The sequence below is a fragment of the Monodelphis domestica genome, chromosome 7 (genome assembly GCF_027887165.1).
Source record: "Monodelphis domestica isolate mMonDom1 chromosome 7, mMonDom1.pri, whole genome shotgun sequence".
Taxonomy (NCBI): Eukaryota; Metazoa; Chordata; class Mammalia; order Didelphimorphia; family Didelphidae; genus Monodelphis; species Monodelphis domestica.
Window position 1 is genome coordinate 90065036 of NC_077233.1, and position 18668 is coordinate 90083703.

At 43.2% G+C, this 18668-nt stretch overlaps 1 protein-coding gene across 9 annotated transcripts; it reads left to right on the forward strand.

Moving 5' to 3' along the window:
- The first annotated feature begins 6818 nt into the window (after positions 1-6818).
- Positions 6819-18436, forward strand: TUSC2 (tumor suppressor 2, mitochondrial calcium regulator). Of its 9 annotated transcripts, none has more exons than XM_016424403.2 (5): positions 6985-7124; positions 9751-9859; positions 15499-15619; positions 16646-16707; positions 17712-18436. In XM_016424403.2, the coding sequence occupies exons 2-5, from the start codon at positions 9801-9803 to the stop codon at positions 18163-18165; spliced, it is 696 nt and encodes a 231-aa protein (XP_016279889.2). In that variant the 5' UTR covers positions 6985-7124; positions 9751-9800; the 3' UTR covers positions 18166-18436. The 9 variants fall into 9 exon arrangements, with proteins under 9 accessions (XP_007499964.1, XP_016279888.2, XP_001368277.1 ...); XM_016424404.2 differs by lacking the exon at positions 6985-7124 and adding an exon at positions 7448-8472; XM_056805028.1 differs by lacking the exon at positions 6985-7124 and adding an exon at positions 9333-9350.
- The last annotated feature ends 232 nt before the right edge of the window (positions 18437-18668 follow it).

Below are 18668 nucleotides of genomic sequence, written 5' to 3' on the forward strand. Positions count from 1 at the left end.
CCTCCTGGAGCTGACAAGCAATTCCACTGGGTTATACATGGATTATCGATCAAAACTAGTTTCCTTATTACTCATTTTTATAAATGAGTAATCTTTCCAAAGCAAAACCCCCAATCACATACCTATATAAACAAGTGATAAGTCACTTTTCCTCCTGCATTTCTACTCCCACGGTTCTTTCTCTGGAAGTAGATACCCTTCTTGTCAGTCCCTCAGGATTATCCTGGGTCACTGCATTGCTTTATGTAGCAAAGTCAATTAGATGTGATCCTCCCACAATGTTTCAGTTACTGTGTACAATGTTCTCCTGGAGGAACATTCCCTTTAGAAGTGACTAAGGACCAAACAAATGGAAGGGCAGCAGAACCATAATGTCCTCAGAGAAGAAAAAGAGGCTCTGCTCTTCCATGGGGTGAGGAATATTCTGACTATAACTTCAGACTAGCTTCAGATTAGTTTTGCTAATCTTTTCTAATTACAAGGAATAACTCCAGGATTAGGGAGGGAAGAGTAGAAAATACAAAATGAATTTTTAGGGACAACTAGGTGGCTCAGTGGATAGAGAGCCAGGCCTGGAGATAGGAGGTCCTGGGTTCAAATGTGGCCTCAAACATTTCCTAGCTGTGTGACTCTGGATAAGTCATTTAACACCAATTGCCTAGCTCTTACCACTCTTCTGTCTTGGAACAGATAACTTAGTGTCTATTGTAAGACAAAAGGTAAGAGTTGTGTTTTTTCTTTAATGTGTGTGTTTTTTTTTTAAGGCTAATATAGGCATACAAGCAAGATGATAGTAAAGAAATATGTACAAAGGTGATAAGATTTCAACATTGATGGAATACTACATGGGTGGTACTAGATATAAGCAGTCCTTGTCCTACTCAGGGAGATAGAAAAAAATCTTAAAATAATTAAAGAGCCTAACAATGATGATCAGAAAAGGCTTTGTGCAGTTTGGGGAGGGCAGCTGGAGGAGTGAATTTGAGAGATCTGGAGAGAGAGAATTGATAGGACTTGGAATATGAGAGGCAGAGGGAAAAGAATAGAACAGGGTTTTCTTTTTTCTTTTTTCTTTTTTTTTTGGAAACCCTTACATCTGTCTTAGAATCACTAACTACTGTTTAAGGACCAGGCAATGGGGGTTAAGTGACTTGCCCAGGGTCACACAGCTAAGACAAGATTTTCTTTTTATGCTGGACTCAAAATAGTGATATCATGGTCTAGTAAGGAGGAAGAGCATACTTTTGAGGGGAAATAAACTTGAATTTGGACCAGATCTCCAAAGGCCAATGCCAGATCTACAAGTAGTCAGTGAGTAAACACTAGTCACTAGTGACAGCACTAAATGGAAATGGGGCAGGAATAGTTTGTGAATATCTTGGATCAGCAAACGAGTATTTCTGAGAATAGAAAATGACTTCCAAAAAAAAGTCATGTGGCTTTTGGTTGAGATCAGCATAGAATGCCAAAAGCTTCTGGCCTAAAAATGATTCTGTGGCGTGTATGTGAGGGCCACTGAGTCATCAAAAAGTTTGTAGTAGTATAATAGAGGAGTTAGTTGCTGGTAAAAGGAGAGAGGAAGAATGGATATCTTCTCTCTCAAAGCAGGGTCCAGGGGAGACAGCTGATGTTAAAATGGGCCAAGAGAGAGGAGAAGGGGAGTGAGTAGTTTCCCCTTGAGCCTTCCCTCAGCTTTGGCTGCTTCCCCAAACCAGCTCTTGTCTTCCTCTATTACTAATGTCTAGAGCTTTCCTCCTCAGGTAGATTACTCTTCCTCTCAAGCTGGCCCACTCACACTCAAGTCAATTTGAGAAAGACGACAATCTTTATTCCAAACTAATTCAGTTGGGGATAACACAGGGAAATGGCTGCAGGAAAAGTTTGTGAGGAAAGTGGGAAAGGTGTCCCTATTCTAGCTGTCCCTTCCTCCCTCCTCAAGTTGGGGAACCCAGGCATTGGCAGCCTTGGCTAGCCCTGGTCTTGGCCCAATTGGCACAGTTCAGACCCAGGGCACCAGGAGCTGTGAGGTGGTCTTGTCAGAAGCCTAATGTCTTCTCCAGCTGGCCACTTCAGTTGGGAATTGATGGGGGGAAGGATGTCCAGTCACCAAGGGAGAAAGATGATTCTTCCCTCAGGATCAAGTCTTGGTCAGACCTTCCCCTTTCCTGTCTCAAGGCTGAGAGAGCTAACTGCCTTCCAGTCAGAACCTTCTTGCTCCTTAAGATCCAGACCTCCGGGGGGCTCCTCCCCATCCAGGAGAGAAGATTCAGCAGCACCTCAGCCTGCCCTTCTTCCTTGAGTTCAGACCTCTGTCACAGTAGCGTGAGGAGTGGATGTCTATCTCAGCCTGGCCTTGGGGACACTGTCCCCCTTTTTCTATCTCACCTCTGGTCAGTGGCTTCCTGGCTGCTTCAACCTTTGGTTCTCACTCCATAAAGAATTCCATTAGTTAGAAGAACTTTGGTCTTACAGGGTAGATTTCTCTGCAGGTAAATTCTAAGAAAAATGAGAGATTTTCAGAAAGGAAGGAAAATGAGATGATACTTGAAAGCCCAGCCCAGCGCCTTGTACATAGGAGGCACTATATAAATGCAAGCTGTTAGTATTATTCGAGAAACTCTTCAGCTTCAGGTTGTCTGAAAAGGTTCATAAAGTTTTGAGCTCAAGAGAGAAATTCTAGTCCAATTTCCTCATTTTGTACCTGTGAAAACTGAGGATGTGGAAATGTGGAAACTGAGGCCCAAAGAGGTTAGATGGCTTACCAACAGATCTAGTAAATAATCAAGATTGGATTTGAACTCATATCTTCGTGACTCCAGGCCTAGTGCTCTATCCACTGCACCAGTTAGCTGCCACTAGCCTGAACTGGGGTGGTGGCAGTGTCGGTAGCAGAGAAAAAGCTACATGCAAGAGAAATTATGGAGTTGGGTCAAGATTTGTTCATTAATTTTCTATATGGGGTGATGGAGAATAAGGAGCCCAAGCATAATTCCAAGGTTGTAAACCAGGAAGATAGAAAAAATGCTGTTGTCATTGAAAGAAATGGGAAAAATTGGAAAAGGAATGAGTCTGGGGAAGAGATAATGAGTTCTGTCTTAAAGATGTTGAATTTCACATGTCTACAGAATATCCAGTTTGACATATCCAATAAATGGGAGGAGGTGCACTATTAGAACTCAGGAGACATTAATGCTAGATATATATCTTAAATGACAAAGTTATTTGCATAGAGATGATTACTGAATCTATGGAAGTTGATGAGGTTGCCAAGTGAAAGAATATTTAGATGGGAGGTCTTGGGTTCAAATTTAGGCTCAGACACTTCCTAGATGTGTGACCCTGGGTAAGTCACTTAACCCCATTGCCTAGCCCTTACTGATCTTTTCCCTTGAAACCAATACACAATATTGATTCTAAGACAGAAGGTAAGGGTTTAAAAAAGAAAAGAAAGGATATTTAGAGAAAAGGGAATACAAAAGAATATAGATGATGAGATAGAAAAAGGAAAGGAGGACCAAGAAAACCAAGAGAGAGTAGTATCAGAACATCCCAGAAAGGAAAGAGTATCTAGAAGAAAAGAGGGTGTTCAACAGTGCCAAGTGTCACACCTAGTTCAAGAAGAAAGAACCTTGAGAAAAAGCCATCTGTATCCAATACACCCACCCCAAGATCACTGCCACAGGCTGCCCTGCCTTCCAAATGTGTGTCCAGTTTGCTACATCCATGGCCTCCAAGATGTGTTGGCTGGATTGCAGCCATTTAGGGGAGAGATAAAATGTAGTGCACCTTCCCTCCTCAGGAAATCAAGTAATCTACCAAACAGTATTTATTTGCTTATTTGTTATTTATATGTATCAGCCACTCTGTTGGGCAATGGGAATACAGGATACAAAGACTGCAAAATAGTCCCTGCTCTCAAGACACTTGGATTTTAAGGGGAAGACATACCCAGGGTCACACAGATAGATACAAAGTAATCTTAAAGAGAAGCAGGAAATGCCTTCACTAGGAGGCTGCCAAGCTTAATTTTTTCAACCCTTTCCTTCTGTCTTAGAATCAGTACTGTGTATTGATTTGAAGGCAGAAGAGCCGTAAGGGCTAGGCAGTGGGGAGTTAAATGACTTGCCCAGGGTCACACAGCTAGGAAGTGTCTGAGTCCAGATTTTAATCCAAGACCTCCCATTGTCAGGTCTGGCTCATTCTCCACTGAGCCACATAGCTGCCCCCAATACCATTGTACTCTTGAGTTTGTGTCCACTCTTCTCATGAATGCTCTGTGTATTTATGGAGAACATGTCCCAGGCTTATGGGGAAAATGTTTTGTAGCTACTATTCTTATAAGCAATTTTGGTAAATGCTGTTGCTTTAAGATAATTATCTCTACTGATTGAAAGTTTTCTGCTGCCATGCACAGCCTACCCCTTATAAATGGAGACAATTGCCCCCAAGGAATACCCTAGAGAGATAGCCATCTTGCCTATCCAGATATTTCAATTCTAAACTAATTTTCCATCAAAAAATGATCACCTATGAAAATTCTCACTTGTGTGCCTCAACTTGGAAAAAGAATTTTCTAACATGTTTCAAAATCTTCCACATCTTAAAACTGATGAGTCTCAGTGGGTCTTAAACCTATTTTTTAAAAATGTAACGCTTTCTGATTAGTTTGCAAGAATTACTTAATATTGGGAGATGGAAATTTAATAGCCTAATTTCTTTTCTCTTTTACTTCCTTCCTTCCTCCCTCCCTCCCTTTCTCCTTTCTTCCTTCCTTCCTTTCTTCCTTCCTTCCTTCCTTCCTTCCTTCCTTCCTTCCTTCCTTCCTTCCTTCCTTCCTTCCTTCCTTCCTTCCTTCCTTCCTTCCTTCCTTCCTTCCTTCCTTCCTTCCTTCCTTCCTTCCTTCCTTCCTTCCTTCCTTTCTTTCTTTCTTTCTTTCTTTCTTTCTTTCTTTCTTTCTTTCTTTCTTTCTTTCTTCCTTTTTCTTTTCTTTCTTTCCCTTACTTTGCATCTTGGAATCAATACTGTGCATTGGTTCTAATGTTGAAGAATAGTAAGAGCTGTGCAATGGAGTGATTTGCTCAGAATCACAGAGCTAGGGACTAGTCTACTTTCAACAATTGGTGAGTAGGATTGAAAAATGAGTTTCAGGAGTTACTGAATATAGACAGTGATACACTGCTTCCATATCTTTTTCAGTTATAGTAGACATGAATACCAAATATGGAAACAAAGTGGGCATAAAAAGACTTTTGAATCACTGTCTTACAAACTGTTAAACCAAGATTTTCAAAAAACAAGGAAACATTTGATCACATTGCATGCTAAAATATGAATAATGTTTATTTTAATTAGTATGTTATATATAATTATATTGTTTATTCAATCTTTCTCATCCATAAAACTTCTATTCTGAGGCATGTCTTATATAATATATATTGGCACATGTATCTAACTTCTAAATAAGTATACACATATTGATTGGGGATACATGCTCAAAAATGTTTTTACTGATAAGTGGTATCTAAGCAAAAAAATTTGAAGTCCACTGTTTTAGACATTGAATGTTATAGGCTCATAATTAGAGCTAAATGAATGATACCTTCATTTTACAGGTTTTGAAATCCTTAGAGGTGAACTGACATATTCAAGATCATAGAACTAATAATTATTAAATAATAATAATAATGAGAATTTATGTAACACTTTAGGCTTTGTAAATAGAAGTAATAATAATTATTAAATACTACTAATAATGAGAATTTATGTAGCACTTTAGGTTTGTATTACAAATACTATCTCATTGGATTCCTTTTTTTTTTTTAATCCTTACCTTCTGTTTTGGAATCAGTACTGTGTATTGGTTCCAAGGCAGAAGAGTGGTAAGGGTTAGACAATGGGGGTTAAGTGACTTGCCCAGGGTCACACAACTAGGAAGTGTCTGAGGTCAGATTTGAACCTAGGACTTCCCATCTCTAGATTTGGCTCTCAATCCACTGAGCTGCCTAGCTGCCCCCTATCTCATCTGATTCTAACAACCTTGAGAGGCAATACTATTATTACCTCCATTTGAGAGATGAGAAAACGAAAGCAGGCAGAAGTTAAGTAATGTGACCCGGATCACATACTAATAAGTGACAGAAAGCATATTCGAACTCGGGTCCCCTGGTTTCAGATCAAGCATCACACTACCTCCAATCTGTTCCTTGTTAAGCCTACTCTTCTCCAAGTTTCTGTAGCTGCTTCCACCCATTCAATAATGCAACACTGACCTCCAAAGCCCAGTCCTGGCCCTGAAGGAGTTCGGGGAGAGTGGGCCCTCCTGACTTACAGCCTAAAGGCTGTAAGTCAGGAGGGCCCACTCTCCTATATATGTCTTATTCTTCATATATATATATATATATAAAACACAGCCAGGTTTATTAAAGAGGTGAGATGGTTTCCAGGCTCCTCCCAACCTGGTCGCCTTCCTCTAAACGCACCCCTAATTTGTATGAGTTTCTTTGGAACTGTGAAGCCTCAAAACGCTAACAGAACCCGAGATTATACTGACGCCAAACTAGTGAGTCTCCTAGGGATGCTTGAGGTCAAGGCGCGGCCAGGTCTAGGTATGCTGGGATTTGTAGTTTCATTTGCCTCTGTAAGCAGTCCGGCTCGGTAGGCATCCTGGGATTTGAAGTCTTTCGGAAGCATTTAGCCTTGAAGCCGCAGGGCACGTTGGGAGCCTTGCTATCTGAGGGTCTCTATTGGCCCCTATTCTAAACCTGGCATCTCCAACTACCAATGGACAAGCGAGGAGGGCGGAGCGGAAGCTGCTCGAGGAGGCGCAGGAAGTGAAGTAGCGGCGGAAGCCGCTAGATCCCAGGGAGTCGGCGTTCATCCGTCAGCGGGAGTGGGGCAGGCTGTTGCAGGGCGCTGTGAGGCGCGGGGGCCCCGCGATGTTCCGCGGGCCGTAACATGGGCACCAGCGGCTCCAAGGGCCGGGGGCTGTGGCCCTTCTCGGCACCGGCGGCGTCTGCGGGGCCGGGAGGCAGCCCCGAACTCACAGAAGCGGCCCGAGCCCAGCACGCCTTGGCCCGGGCTCGGGGCTTCCGCACCGCGCCGCCCTTCGTGTTCACCCGCCGCGGGTAAGGACTTGGGGGGATACGGCCTCCGGGGTTGCCTGTCGCGGGCATATGGACTTTGGAGTGGAGGCGGGTGGGTAGCAGCCAATGGAGTGTACTCGCCGCGGCCTGCTGTATGCCCCGGGGAGAGGGCTTGTTTTTCCGTCTTGGACTGGGATTGAGAGAGGTGGGATCGATCGGCCTTTTGCGCTGGTCTGCTGGAAGAAATGCCTTCCGCGGCCTAGATGCTAGGTCCTCCCAGACTTCTGACTCCTGTACTGCTAGCCCCGCGGGTATCTCTATTTGGGCGGGGAAGGGGGAGGGGTGTAGCCTGCTTGGTGGGAATGAACCTCTGACACTAGGGAATGATTTCTTTAGAGAATGTAGGTAGAAGGTGGTGTTCCTCCTATTGTCGTTAGTCTGCTGGTTAGGGCATCCTAGGGGCCCTGAAGAGTCGTTGCTGGTTAGAGTACTGGAACTGGAGCCGGGCCCCAAGTTTGAATTCGGGCTCTACCCACCACATGTTTGACCTTGGGTAAATCACTTTCTCTCTGGGGTTCGGTTTTCCTACCTGGAGATAACTTGTGGTCAGGTTGACCCAATTAGAGAAAGCAGAAGAGCAATATGAAAGAGAAAGATTGGGCGGAGCCAAATCGTAGAAAGCTTTAAAGGGGAGGTTGTATTTTAACATATAATTACAGAACCTCGAAAGATTTTGAGCAAAGTAGTGACATCAAACCTATGTTTCAGGAATATTAATTTGGCAGCTTTGTGTAGGATGAATGGGAGAGGTTAGGAGCAGGAAGTTCAGTGAGGAAGTTATTCTTAAGTCTAGGCCAGAAGTCTCCAAACTTTATTGATTAGGCACCCTTTTGATAAAATTTTGAGTTCCTCTCCCATATATGTAATTTATGTATGGATTATAACTTGGAAGTTAATGTGAGAGGAAGACAGAACATCATTTGATCTTAGAGTTTGAGTAGAAGAGTGGCATGGTCTGACCTGTACACTAGGAAAATCACTTTGGCATGTTAAGATTGAAATTCTCTTGGAGACTATATGTTGATTTATAATTATTTATTAAATTAATTCAAAGAGTGGGTGAGAGAAAGAAAAGGCACCAGCCAAGTGTGGCTAGTTGTTCTCTCTGCAAGTCTCCTTCCCTAGCCACTGCTTGCCTCAGCTTGAGCTTAACCTAGCAGCTACCTCTCACCATGCCAAGGCCAAAGAGAACCCCTTTCTTTCTGGACCCAAGTCTTATATCTTCCATGATGTCACTTTTCTGAGTCTCTCCAATTTGGCAGTCTTGACCTCAGCCCAGCAGATCTTCATCCAAGGCCTCTCAATTGTCCTCCCAGATAAGCTTATACTGGTAAGCCCCAGACCTCTTTCTTAATTCAATCAAAGGGTGGGGTTAAATTGCAACCTCAGAATTAACTATTTTTAAATCAATATGAAATTTCCCTTTTTAAAACCCAAGACTGATCTTAAGGTACTAAGAAAAAGAATAGGGGTTCAGGCTAGTACTAAATTCTCTCAACATTCTCCCCCCCCAAAAAAAAATCTAATTTCATTGGGAGACAGGTTGCATAAAGGTCCAAAGATATATATTCAAGGAGGGTCTGATATACTTGGAGGTTTCATAACATATTAAAAATTATTGAAAGATGCATTGATAAGGAGCCATTAGGGGCATTACCCTTTTCTGGCACAGGGGTTTTACAATCAAAATTAAATATTGACAAAAAGAAAGGACAGAAGTGGATGGAAGACCCAGCTCCACAGTTCAGTTTATTATATTTAAAGGCCCATTCAGGGTCTCACATTGTAGTTTTTCTGGAGACATCTGTTGTTTTCATCTTTTTAGACTACCTGGAATTATGATGGTCCCCAGCATTTTTAAAAAGTTAACTAAATATGTGAGATTATGAAAGCCTAGTCATAAAAAAGCAAAAATAAAAACAATCAGACACCAGAAAAAGAAAATTATATAGAATGAAAGCCATGGTACAGTTAAATAGTATTAACAGGTGGTACAAGTTATGAGAGCAATACATCCAAGAGCCTTTTTCCTCTGATTTTGGTGGCAATCATAATAGTTGGCAACATTTGGAAGAGGCCTTACTAAGCAGTTTGAATCCTACCAGTTCACTGAAAGTTCTTTGTGTCCCTTGTCTCCTGGGTGTAGGTCATGGAGTAAGAAATCCAAGGGTCCTGCCTGTACTGCTGCCCCTGATTCTGGAAGTTCATGTAATCTGACTTGTAATTCTTGTATGTAAGAAGTGACAAAAATGTTCCCCCACACCCGGTAATGATGTATATGCAGGGGGAAAAGTTTTGGGGAGAGGGTGTCCAAAAAGCACTTCCAATGGTGAGACATGTAAATCTCTCCTAAGTTGAAATTTTCCCCTTTAGAACCCAAGACCAATCTTAAGGTCCCAAGAAAGAATTAGGGGTTCAGGTTAATGTTAAATCTCAGGCAACTCTGTAGAGAATGAGAGGGAGAGACTTGAAACTAATTAGGAAGTTATTGGAATAGTCTAGATGTGAGATTATGAAAGCCTAAACTGGAGTGGTAGCTGTGAGAGTAGAGAGATTGGGACAGGTGAAAGATGTAGATAGAAATAACAAGATTTGGCAACTGTTTTAGATGTGTGGTGTGAGTAAGACTGAGAAGTTGAGTATGACAGGAGTTTCCAGATGTCTAGAAAAATGAAGGTTCCCTGGACATCAATTGAAAAGTTGGGAAGAGAAGAGAGGTGAGTTTGGGGAGAAATGTGTTTTAGACGGGTTGCATTTGAGATATTTGTGGGAATCCATTTCTGAATAAGCAATTAGTGGTGTGGTAATAAATAGAATTCAGTAAAGATACTAGGCTTGAATATCACCGAGTGAATGGAGAGGGAGAAGAGAAGACAGCGCCTTGCCCTATACTATAGGGCCATGTTGGTCAACCTGTGGCACAAGTGCTGGAGGGGGGCGGGCGGTTCCCTTCCCCCTCTCTACCTGCATTTCTCTCCTCCCCCACCCCCTTGCCCAGCAGCCCAGTGGGAATACTTCCTCCCTTGTCTGGGGTAAGGGGGGGGGGGGCAGTTCACAATGGGTTATGAGAGTTTCAGTTTAAGCATTTCAGTTGATTGAAGAATCAAGAATAATAAGGAATTGAGAATCTGGGATCGTGAAAGGATGGAGATACCTTAGAACAAAGGTGTCAAACTCACTTCTAACAGCTAGCAAAGTTTCCTAGTGCAAACAGTACCATCATTAGGGAAATTTTGATTGAGGATGAGGGCAGTAGAAACAATGTAATGGACCTATTCACCAATATTCTGAAGTAGAGAGTCAGCCTGGGGGCACCTGCCAAAGCCTTGAGGTAATCAACAGGGATATAGGTGTGCTTGGGATTCAGGTAGCTACTGGTGCAGGTGCTGTGGTTAAACTAGGAAACCAGCTGTAGAGAGGGCCAAAATTGGGGAATGTTGAGTCTATAGATGAAATTAACAATCATTTATTTTTCTGCCCCTCTCCTTCCTTTGGGGAAAGAAATGAAAGGAGAAAAAAAACCTTGTAACAAATAATGAAAGCAGTGCAAGTGAGCCGTATTGGTCATGTGCAAAAAAAGCTTTCTCCTGCATCTTGAGTCCATCACCTTTCTGACAGGAAGTGGGTAGTAAGCATTCTTCATCAGCAGTTTTCTAGAAACATGGTTGGTCATTGCATCTATCAAAGTTAAGTCTTTCAAAGTTGTTTGAATTTACAGTATCATTATGGTATAAATTGTTCTCCTGCTGTGATCTTCTACTTCAGAGACCACTGGTGTAAGCAAGGCCAGTGAAGGCCAAAATCAAGATAAAGCCTTTTGGATGGAGAGCTGATTAGATACTAATTGAGACTGAGAAAAGAGGTAAAGATGCCTGAGCTTACAAAATGGAGTAACTTGAAAGATGGTGGTGTCTGCAGCAGAAATAGAAAACTTGTAGGGGGTGAGAGGGGCGAGTTCTGTTTTAGATAATGTAGTGTATGAAACCCTGAAGAATCGTTAAGGTAGAAATGTCTAAGGAGACAGCTGGCTTTGCAGGTCTGAAGAAACCCTTCTTCCCTCCCTCCCCCTTTTGAACATTCTCATTATGCTCAAAAGCACCACCATCCTTCTAGTCACTATGATATACAACCCGAGATATCCTTTATTGTTTTCTCTAACCTTTCTCCTCTACTCCCATCAATTGTCAAGTCTTTCTTTAGTCTTCTACCTCCTCAGTCTGTATTCTGTCCATCCCTAACTCTGCAGTCACAAAACCTCTACCTTAGTTCAGGTTCTCATCACCCTTCTCTTAGACCATTGCAGAAGCTTCTGATTCATCTTTTTACTTCTATCCTCTTCTCTCACCAATCCCTATAACATACTGTTACCCTGAGACACAGGGATGACCATGTCACACTACCACCCCTCAACTCAGAAATCTTTGGTGGCTCCCTGTTGCTTCTGTGATGAAATTAAAATTCCTTCACCTGGCATTCCAGGCCTTCCATAATCTGTCTTTCACTTATTTTTCCACTCAGTTCATATAATTCCTTTTCATGTTCTTTATATTCAAGTCAAATTGGCCTGCTAGTTTCTCCCTTTCCATAGCATTTCTATCTCCAGACTCCATGCTTATGCCTAAGTAATTTCCCTTGTCTGCCTGTTTTGCTCTGCTCTGGTGCCACTTCTTTCAGGAAGCCTTTCCTGATTCCTCCCTACCTTCTCCCAAAGTTTTATTTTTATTTAATTAATTGAACATTTTTCTGTGGTTACATGATTCATGTTCTTTCCCTCCCCTCCTCCCACCACCCTCCCATGGCCAATGTGCAGTTCCACTGGGTTTTACATGTATCATTGATCAAGATCTATTTCCATATTATTAATATTTGCAATAGAGTGATCATTTAGGGTCTGTATTCCTAATCATATCCCCATCAACCCATGTGATCAAGCACTGGTTTTCTTCTCTGTTTCTACTCCCACAGTTCTTTCTCTGGATGTGGATAGTGTTCTTTCTCATAAATCCCTCCAAATTGTCCTGGATCATTGCATTGCTGCTAGTAGAGAAGTTCATTATGTTTGATTGTACCACAGTGTATCAGTCTCTGTTTATGATGTTCTCCTGGTTCTGCTTCTTTCACTCTGCATCACTTCCTGGAGGTCATTCCAGTTCCCATGGAATTTCTCCAGTTCATTATTCCTTTTAGCACAATAGTATTCCATCACCAACATATAACACAATTTGTTCAGCCATTCCCCAATCGATGGGCACCCCCTCATTTTCCAATTTTCTGGCTACCACAAAGAGCCCAGCTCCGAATATTTTTGTACATGTATTTTTCCTTTCCCCAAAAGTTTCTCTTTCCCAAAAATCTTTCCCAGAGTTGTTGATGCTTACTCCTTGACATTATTTTATATAGACTTTGTATTTTCTGTGTGCATATTATATGTCTGTTTCCTGTCCTTCCTACCTTTCTGCCTACGTAAATTCCCCAAAGACTGAAACTCTTTTGTCTATATCTCTAGTGCCTAAATTGTGAATTCCACATAGTAGGTGCTTAAATGTTTGTTGAATTGACAGATTTGATACACATACATATAGTATTTGTGTGTGTGGAGTGAGTGAATGTTGTCTATGTGACTAACATAATTCAACCAGCGAGAGGGCTCAGAACAGATCGTCATAGGGCACTCATGATGGGCAGTAGTTGGATAATGATCCAACAAAGACAGATGGGATAATCAGAGGAGAGTAGTGCCATAGTCAAAGGAAAGAGTATTAAGGAAGAGGTGGTCAACAGTATCAAAAACTTCAGAAGAAGTTAAGGACAATGAACACTGAGAAAGAAATGGTAAGAAAGGGTATGAAGGCAGCCTACTCTTTGAAGGATTTTTGTAGGGAAAGGGAGAAGAGATATACAGTCAAGCCAGTAAACATTTATTAAGCACTTAACTATGTGTCAGACACTGGTAGGTGAGTGCCTGAGATATAGTCCCTGCCTTAAAGAGAGACTATATAAACAACTAGATAAACAGATAGAAAACATGTACTGAGTAGGGAAAGCTTTAGCCTCTGATGGGGTGCCCAGAGAGGGCAAGGAGACTATAAAAAGCCACCTGGAATAGTTGGGATTTGAGCTGAGCCTTGAAGGAAATCAAGAAAACAAGTTATCCAAGATGGGCAGAACATTCCAGCCATGGGAAGTCAGCAAGTTTGAGATGGAGCCATCATTTGTGAGTTCCTTTTTTTTTTAAACCCTGGGTTCTAAGGCAGAAGAGAGATAAGGACTAGGCAATGGGGGTTAGGTGACTTGTCCAGGGTCACACAGCTAAGAAGTGTCTGAGGTCAGATTTGAACCCAGGACCTCCTGTCTCTGGGCCTCACTCCCTCCTCACTGAGCCATGTAGCTGCCCCCTCAGATTTTTTTTTTTTTTTTAAGAAAGGGGGGGGGGGATCCTAGATAAGGACAAATAAAGAGTCAAAAGATCGAAGATAAGAGGGAGACTGGGGAAAGGTGGAGGTTGGAATAGTATCAGAGGTACAAGATTTGGCCTTAACAAGGAGATGAGAATGGGGGATATTAATAGGGACCAAATTGATGATGAATGGCCTCTATTTAACCTCAGTGAAGTAGAAGTCCTCTCCTTGAAGAAAATGTAATAAGATAAAGTGGGGTTTAGGAGCTTTGGTAAAGAGCCTCTTTGGCTACTGTGATCAGGAAAGAATGAAAAGAATTTCGGTGTAGTAGTGAGGGTTAGTGTAGTAGTAAGCTCAGGGAAAATTAAATAACTTAAATTTGTAGCAGACTCAGTAGACATGATTGCATGATTTTTTTCCAGCTGGATTAGAGACTCTTAAGGAAAGGTGAGTTCCCCTCTGAGGCAACTGAGAGTGCAAATATGAGGGGAGGAGAGTCCTTTTCTGTGCATCTGGAATAAGACTGTTGACCAAGGCTTATTAAGTTTACTGATATCCTCCTCATCTAGGAAAAAACTTTATTTCTTTAAGGCTAGCATAAAGTTGATCCTAGAATTTGAGTTGTATACACATTTGAGGCAGTATAGTGGGAGAAGCACCAGAATTAGAGGGACCTAGGTTCAAATGTGACTTTGCTACTTACTTGAGATTGGTCTGTAGGCAATTCCCTTTCATTCTCTGGGCTACATTCCACACCTGTCAAATGATGAGGTTGGATTATATTATCTTGAAGACCTCTTCCAGCTCCAAATTATAGAATCCAGTTTCCCCCAAAGCTGTTTGGGCTGTCATTGACTTCAGGAGATCATAAAGGTGCCTACCTTTTATCTCCCCAAGGCCGTATTCTGAAGATTTTAAGAGGACTCTAGCTTAACTTCTTCAGAAGAGGCTAGTTAGGAATTCTCATGGGTCATGTGACTACATCCCTGGTAAATAGGATTGGAACCCCTATTTTCTTCATGTGATTGGAAGAAGTCACTCAGGGCCTCAACTCTGAGGCATCTAATGAAAAGTCTGTAATTTGCATCCTATTTGGCAGGATATTTGGAGGTCAAGCAGTAATGTTAGTTATCAGCTTTTCTGAATGCCATTTAGCCTGGAAAGTTTGTGTGGGTGGAAACTTGCTGAGGCCCAGGACTGGAGCCATTTTCATTAATATCCAGCATAGGGATGGGATAGGAAATGCCTTGGTCCTTGGTCCCAGTGCCTGCCAACAAATTCTGCTGGAAGAAGTTGCTATGGGCTTCCTGCCATCTTAGAGCAGACATCAAGACTCTAGCTATGCCAGCTGTTTCTACTGAGGCAAGACCCAGCAAGTCCCAGACTTCTGGTAACAGCTTCTCAGAGCTTACCAGGCTGTGAAGCCCAGGGCCTGGGCATGGAGTCTTACTACACAGAGGACCTGTGTTTTAATGGACTCCCTGTAGTGGCACCAAAGCACCATATCTTCTACAGATCATAGAGCTTTGAGATAGGAGGCATTGAGCATTGTAAAAGATCACCTTTTAACTCTTCTCCTAGTGTCTGAGCAGCCCCTAAAGCTTCAAAGAAAGGTTATATCTCCAGGCAGGCTAGCCACATCCTTTACCAAAGCCTGTCTCTTATGTCATGAAGATTTCTCATCTCTGTGACTTTGGCTATCATTGGGAAACTCCAGGCAATGCTTTGAGTCAATCAGTAAACATTTATTAAGCTTCTAACTGCTAAGTGCTGGGGATAAAAAAAGAGGCAAAGATAGTCCCTGCCCTCAAGGAATTCATAATGTATTGGAGGAGACAACAACTTTGTACAAATTCTGTACCCATTTGGGAGGGTTCTGGATAACTGATGCTCCCTGAACCTCAATTCAGTTAGTAGAACCCAGTATCCTGATGGCACTTTTTCCTCTGTCCCTACAGTTCCATGTATTATGATGAAGATGGTGACCTGGCCCACGAGTTCTATGAGGAAACAATTGTCACCAAGAATGGGCGGAAGCGTGCCAAGCTGAGGCGAGTGCAGAAGAACTTGATTCCTCAGGTAAGGAAGAGCAAGAGATGCAGAACCTCTCTACAACCTCTACCTTTTATCCTGTTTTGTCTCCATAATGTCAGATAGGGATTAATCCTCAAAATAAATGAAGGTTCCGTAGAGCCACTTCCTCCTCCATTGATTTTTGCTTTGATCATTACTTCTGTGTGACCTGCTCTTTCCGCTATCTTCCTGGATTGGGATTAGTTGAAATGGCTACCTTTTGTTCTTATTCTCTTTTTCTTATTAGAAACTGCTTGCTTTGAAGCTTACTAAGGCCTGGTAAAAGATTATGGAGTCTGAGTACCCCTCATTAACTCCACTCAGTCATGATACCCCTATGAAATGAGACATACAGGGGACAGGAAAAGCAAGGCCAGTCCAGGAAGAGCTTACAGTCTTTGGGGATTCTGGTGAAGGAGTAGATTTGGGCCCATCCACTGGGAGCTCATTCTATTTGGGGAGACCTGGTTTACACACGGGAAAGAATAGAACAGAGTAGTTTCAAATGTTTTTTTTCATTCACTCCAAAAATATTCATTAAGAGCCCTCTATGAGCAATAAACTGTGCTAGACCCTGGAAGAGTGATAAAGATCATTGGAGTATTTACATAAATAAATATAATACAAATTAGTATTAAAAGTGTTTTAAAGCATTTTGGTGTTAGATGACAGAGAAATCAGTTGTAATAACAGGCATTTACATAGAATTTTGAAGTTTACTAAAGTACTTTATATTCGTTCTCATTTTAGCCTTACAATAGTTCTTGTGAGGTGGATGGTATTTATCTCCATTTTACAGAATATAGGAAACTGAGGTAAGGTTTAGTGACTCAGCAATGATTAGTTTCACAGCCACTTAACATTAAAGTTTGGCTTTGAACCCAGGTCTTCCTGATTTCAGATTCAGTATTCTATGCGATACTGCCTCCAAGGGGAGTCAAGGCTGATAGGAGACTAAGGAGAGTACCCTGGGGGCTTTCTGAAAGGGGTAGAACTGAGGCTGGGCCTAACCCATATCCACTTTATTTTCAGGGTATTGTGAGGCTGGACCACCCTCGCCTCCACGTGGATTTCCCAGTGATCATCTGTGAGATGTGAGCCCTGCAGCCCCTTCCTGCCCACGCCTCAAGTCTGTGGGGTGGTGGGTATGGACATCTGGGTAGGAGGAGGGGGCAGCAGGGCCTAGAAACGGCCTTGGCTGGGGAAAACTCCCCACTTCCTTGGCAGGGCACCCCAAGCTCAAAGTGTGGGTCCTGATGAAAGGGGCCTGGCTTAAAGTAGCCACCCCAGAATGAACTCCATCTGACAGGGGCCCCTTAGTGGGCTGTATTTTTTCATCTGCAAGCCAAGGGATGAGGAAGCTGGGTGCTCAGTTCTGTTTCTTCCACAGTACTGGGTACTATCAGTTTGAGGGAGGGTCAAGGGATAAAGGATGTTTGGTTTGGCTCACTGGTATGGATTTTCTCTAGGCTCTGAGTGGGTGAAGGAAGGGGTAGGATACTCAGTTTATCTTCCTGGACCCTAAAGCCCCACCTTACCCTCCAACATCTAGAGGAGTGTCAGGAAATAAAAACTGGGTGAAAGCTCAGGCCAGGAATTTCAGGGTACAAATTTTCCTTCCTTCTGACCTCAACCACCCCCACCCTCCCCTCCTGCCGTTTCCTCCTATCGTGTGCCTCCCTCTGCCCAGCCTGAGGGGAAGGGGCAGGAGAGGCCTGGGGCTCTGTCACTGTTGGGGAAACTAGGGGCCACAGCACTTTATGAGCAGGGTCTCCTCTTTTCCTGGCCTTTCCCCCTTGTGTCCCATGGGGCTGTGGGGCTGGCCATGGGGAGCTTTGCTATGCACAAGCAGAACCCTCCTTTCTCCTTCCCTTCACATTTCTGAGCATTTCAGCCGTTTGCTACCTCGATTCCTCCACCTGGAGGGAGGCTGGTCTCAATGAATCTCACCACCACCCCTGAACTCCCTCTGAGCCCACAATTAGTTCAGCCTACTGGAACTGGAGAGGGGATTAGAAGGCCCCCTATCTGGGATGAGTTTCACTTCCTACACTGTGATCCTCCCTGGACCTTCCCCACCCCCACCCACCCCCCACAGATATACCTGGACCCTGAGGAGGGTATGTTTCGAAACTGAAGGGGCAGTGAATCTTCTCTATGGAAACCTTAGTCCCCGGAGAAAAGCAGAGACCATAAGGATATGGGGGAGAGGATCCTTGCCCAGCACTTCTGCTCAGCTGCCTAAGAAGCTTCTTTGGTTCTCACACCAACCCTTTCTTGGGAGAAGAAGGGGAAGTTTCCACACACTACACTTGCTGTGTCCTTCAAGCCTGTGCCCAGTGGCTCTGGAGAGCACATTCTCATCCAGCCCCCCACAGGCATCTCTGCCAGCCTGGCAAACTTACCTAGATCTCTTTAGTGCCCCAGCCCCTCTCACCTGGTACTGTGCTGGCCCAAACCCTCCCCCAAGCTGCTCGCTACCTGCTAGTGGGCATGGGCAACTGGGTCCAACCTTCTGCTCTCCAGGGTCCGACTGGGCAGGGGTGGGATAAGGAGACCACAGAAGGGAGACTTACAATGTGAAGGTTTGTAAATAGTATATCTATGTCCATGATATTGTTGAAGCAGAACTTCAGTCCGTTTACTTTTTAGGCTTACTTTTTTTAAAGTCCTTCTGTGCAAACTGTGCTTTTAGTGTGAATGTGGCAGAGAGTCTGGGGCAGACGTGAAAATAGAGGGAGACGGGCTGGTTGCTCTTTTCCCCCATGCCCAGGCTGGTGTGCCCTTTTGTTCAATTTAAATAAAATTATTTGTAGATCTCAATGAGTGAGCAATTTATTGGGAATGGGAGCCTTTTAGACTGAAGGGGGGGACGGGACATGGGAGGTTTGTCTAAGAGGGCCAAATGAGGATCCAAAAAAGGTAGCAGCTATAGTCTATTCTGTAACTGCTTCCATTTCTAAAACCCTCTCTCTGAGGAGGCAGCTCCATTTGTGCCAGTGCCTTGGGAATTTAGCCATGTGCCCCAACCCTCCAATGAGCTGAAGAGAATTCC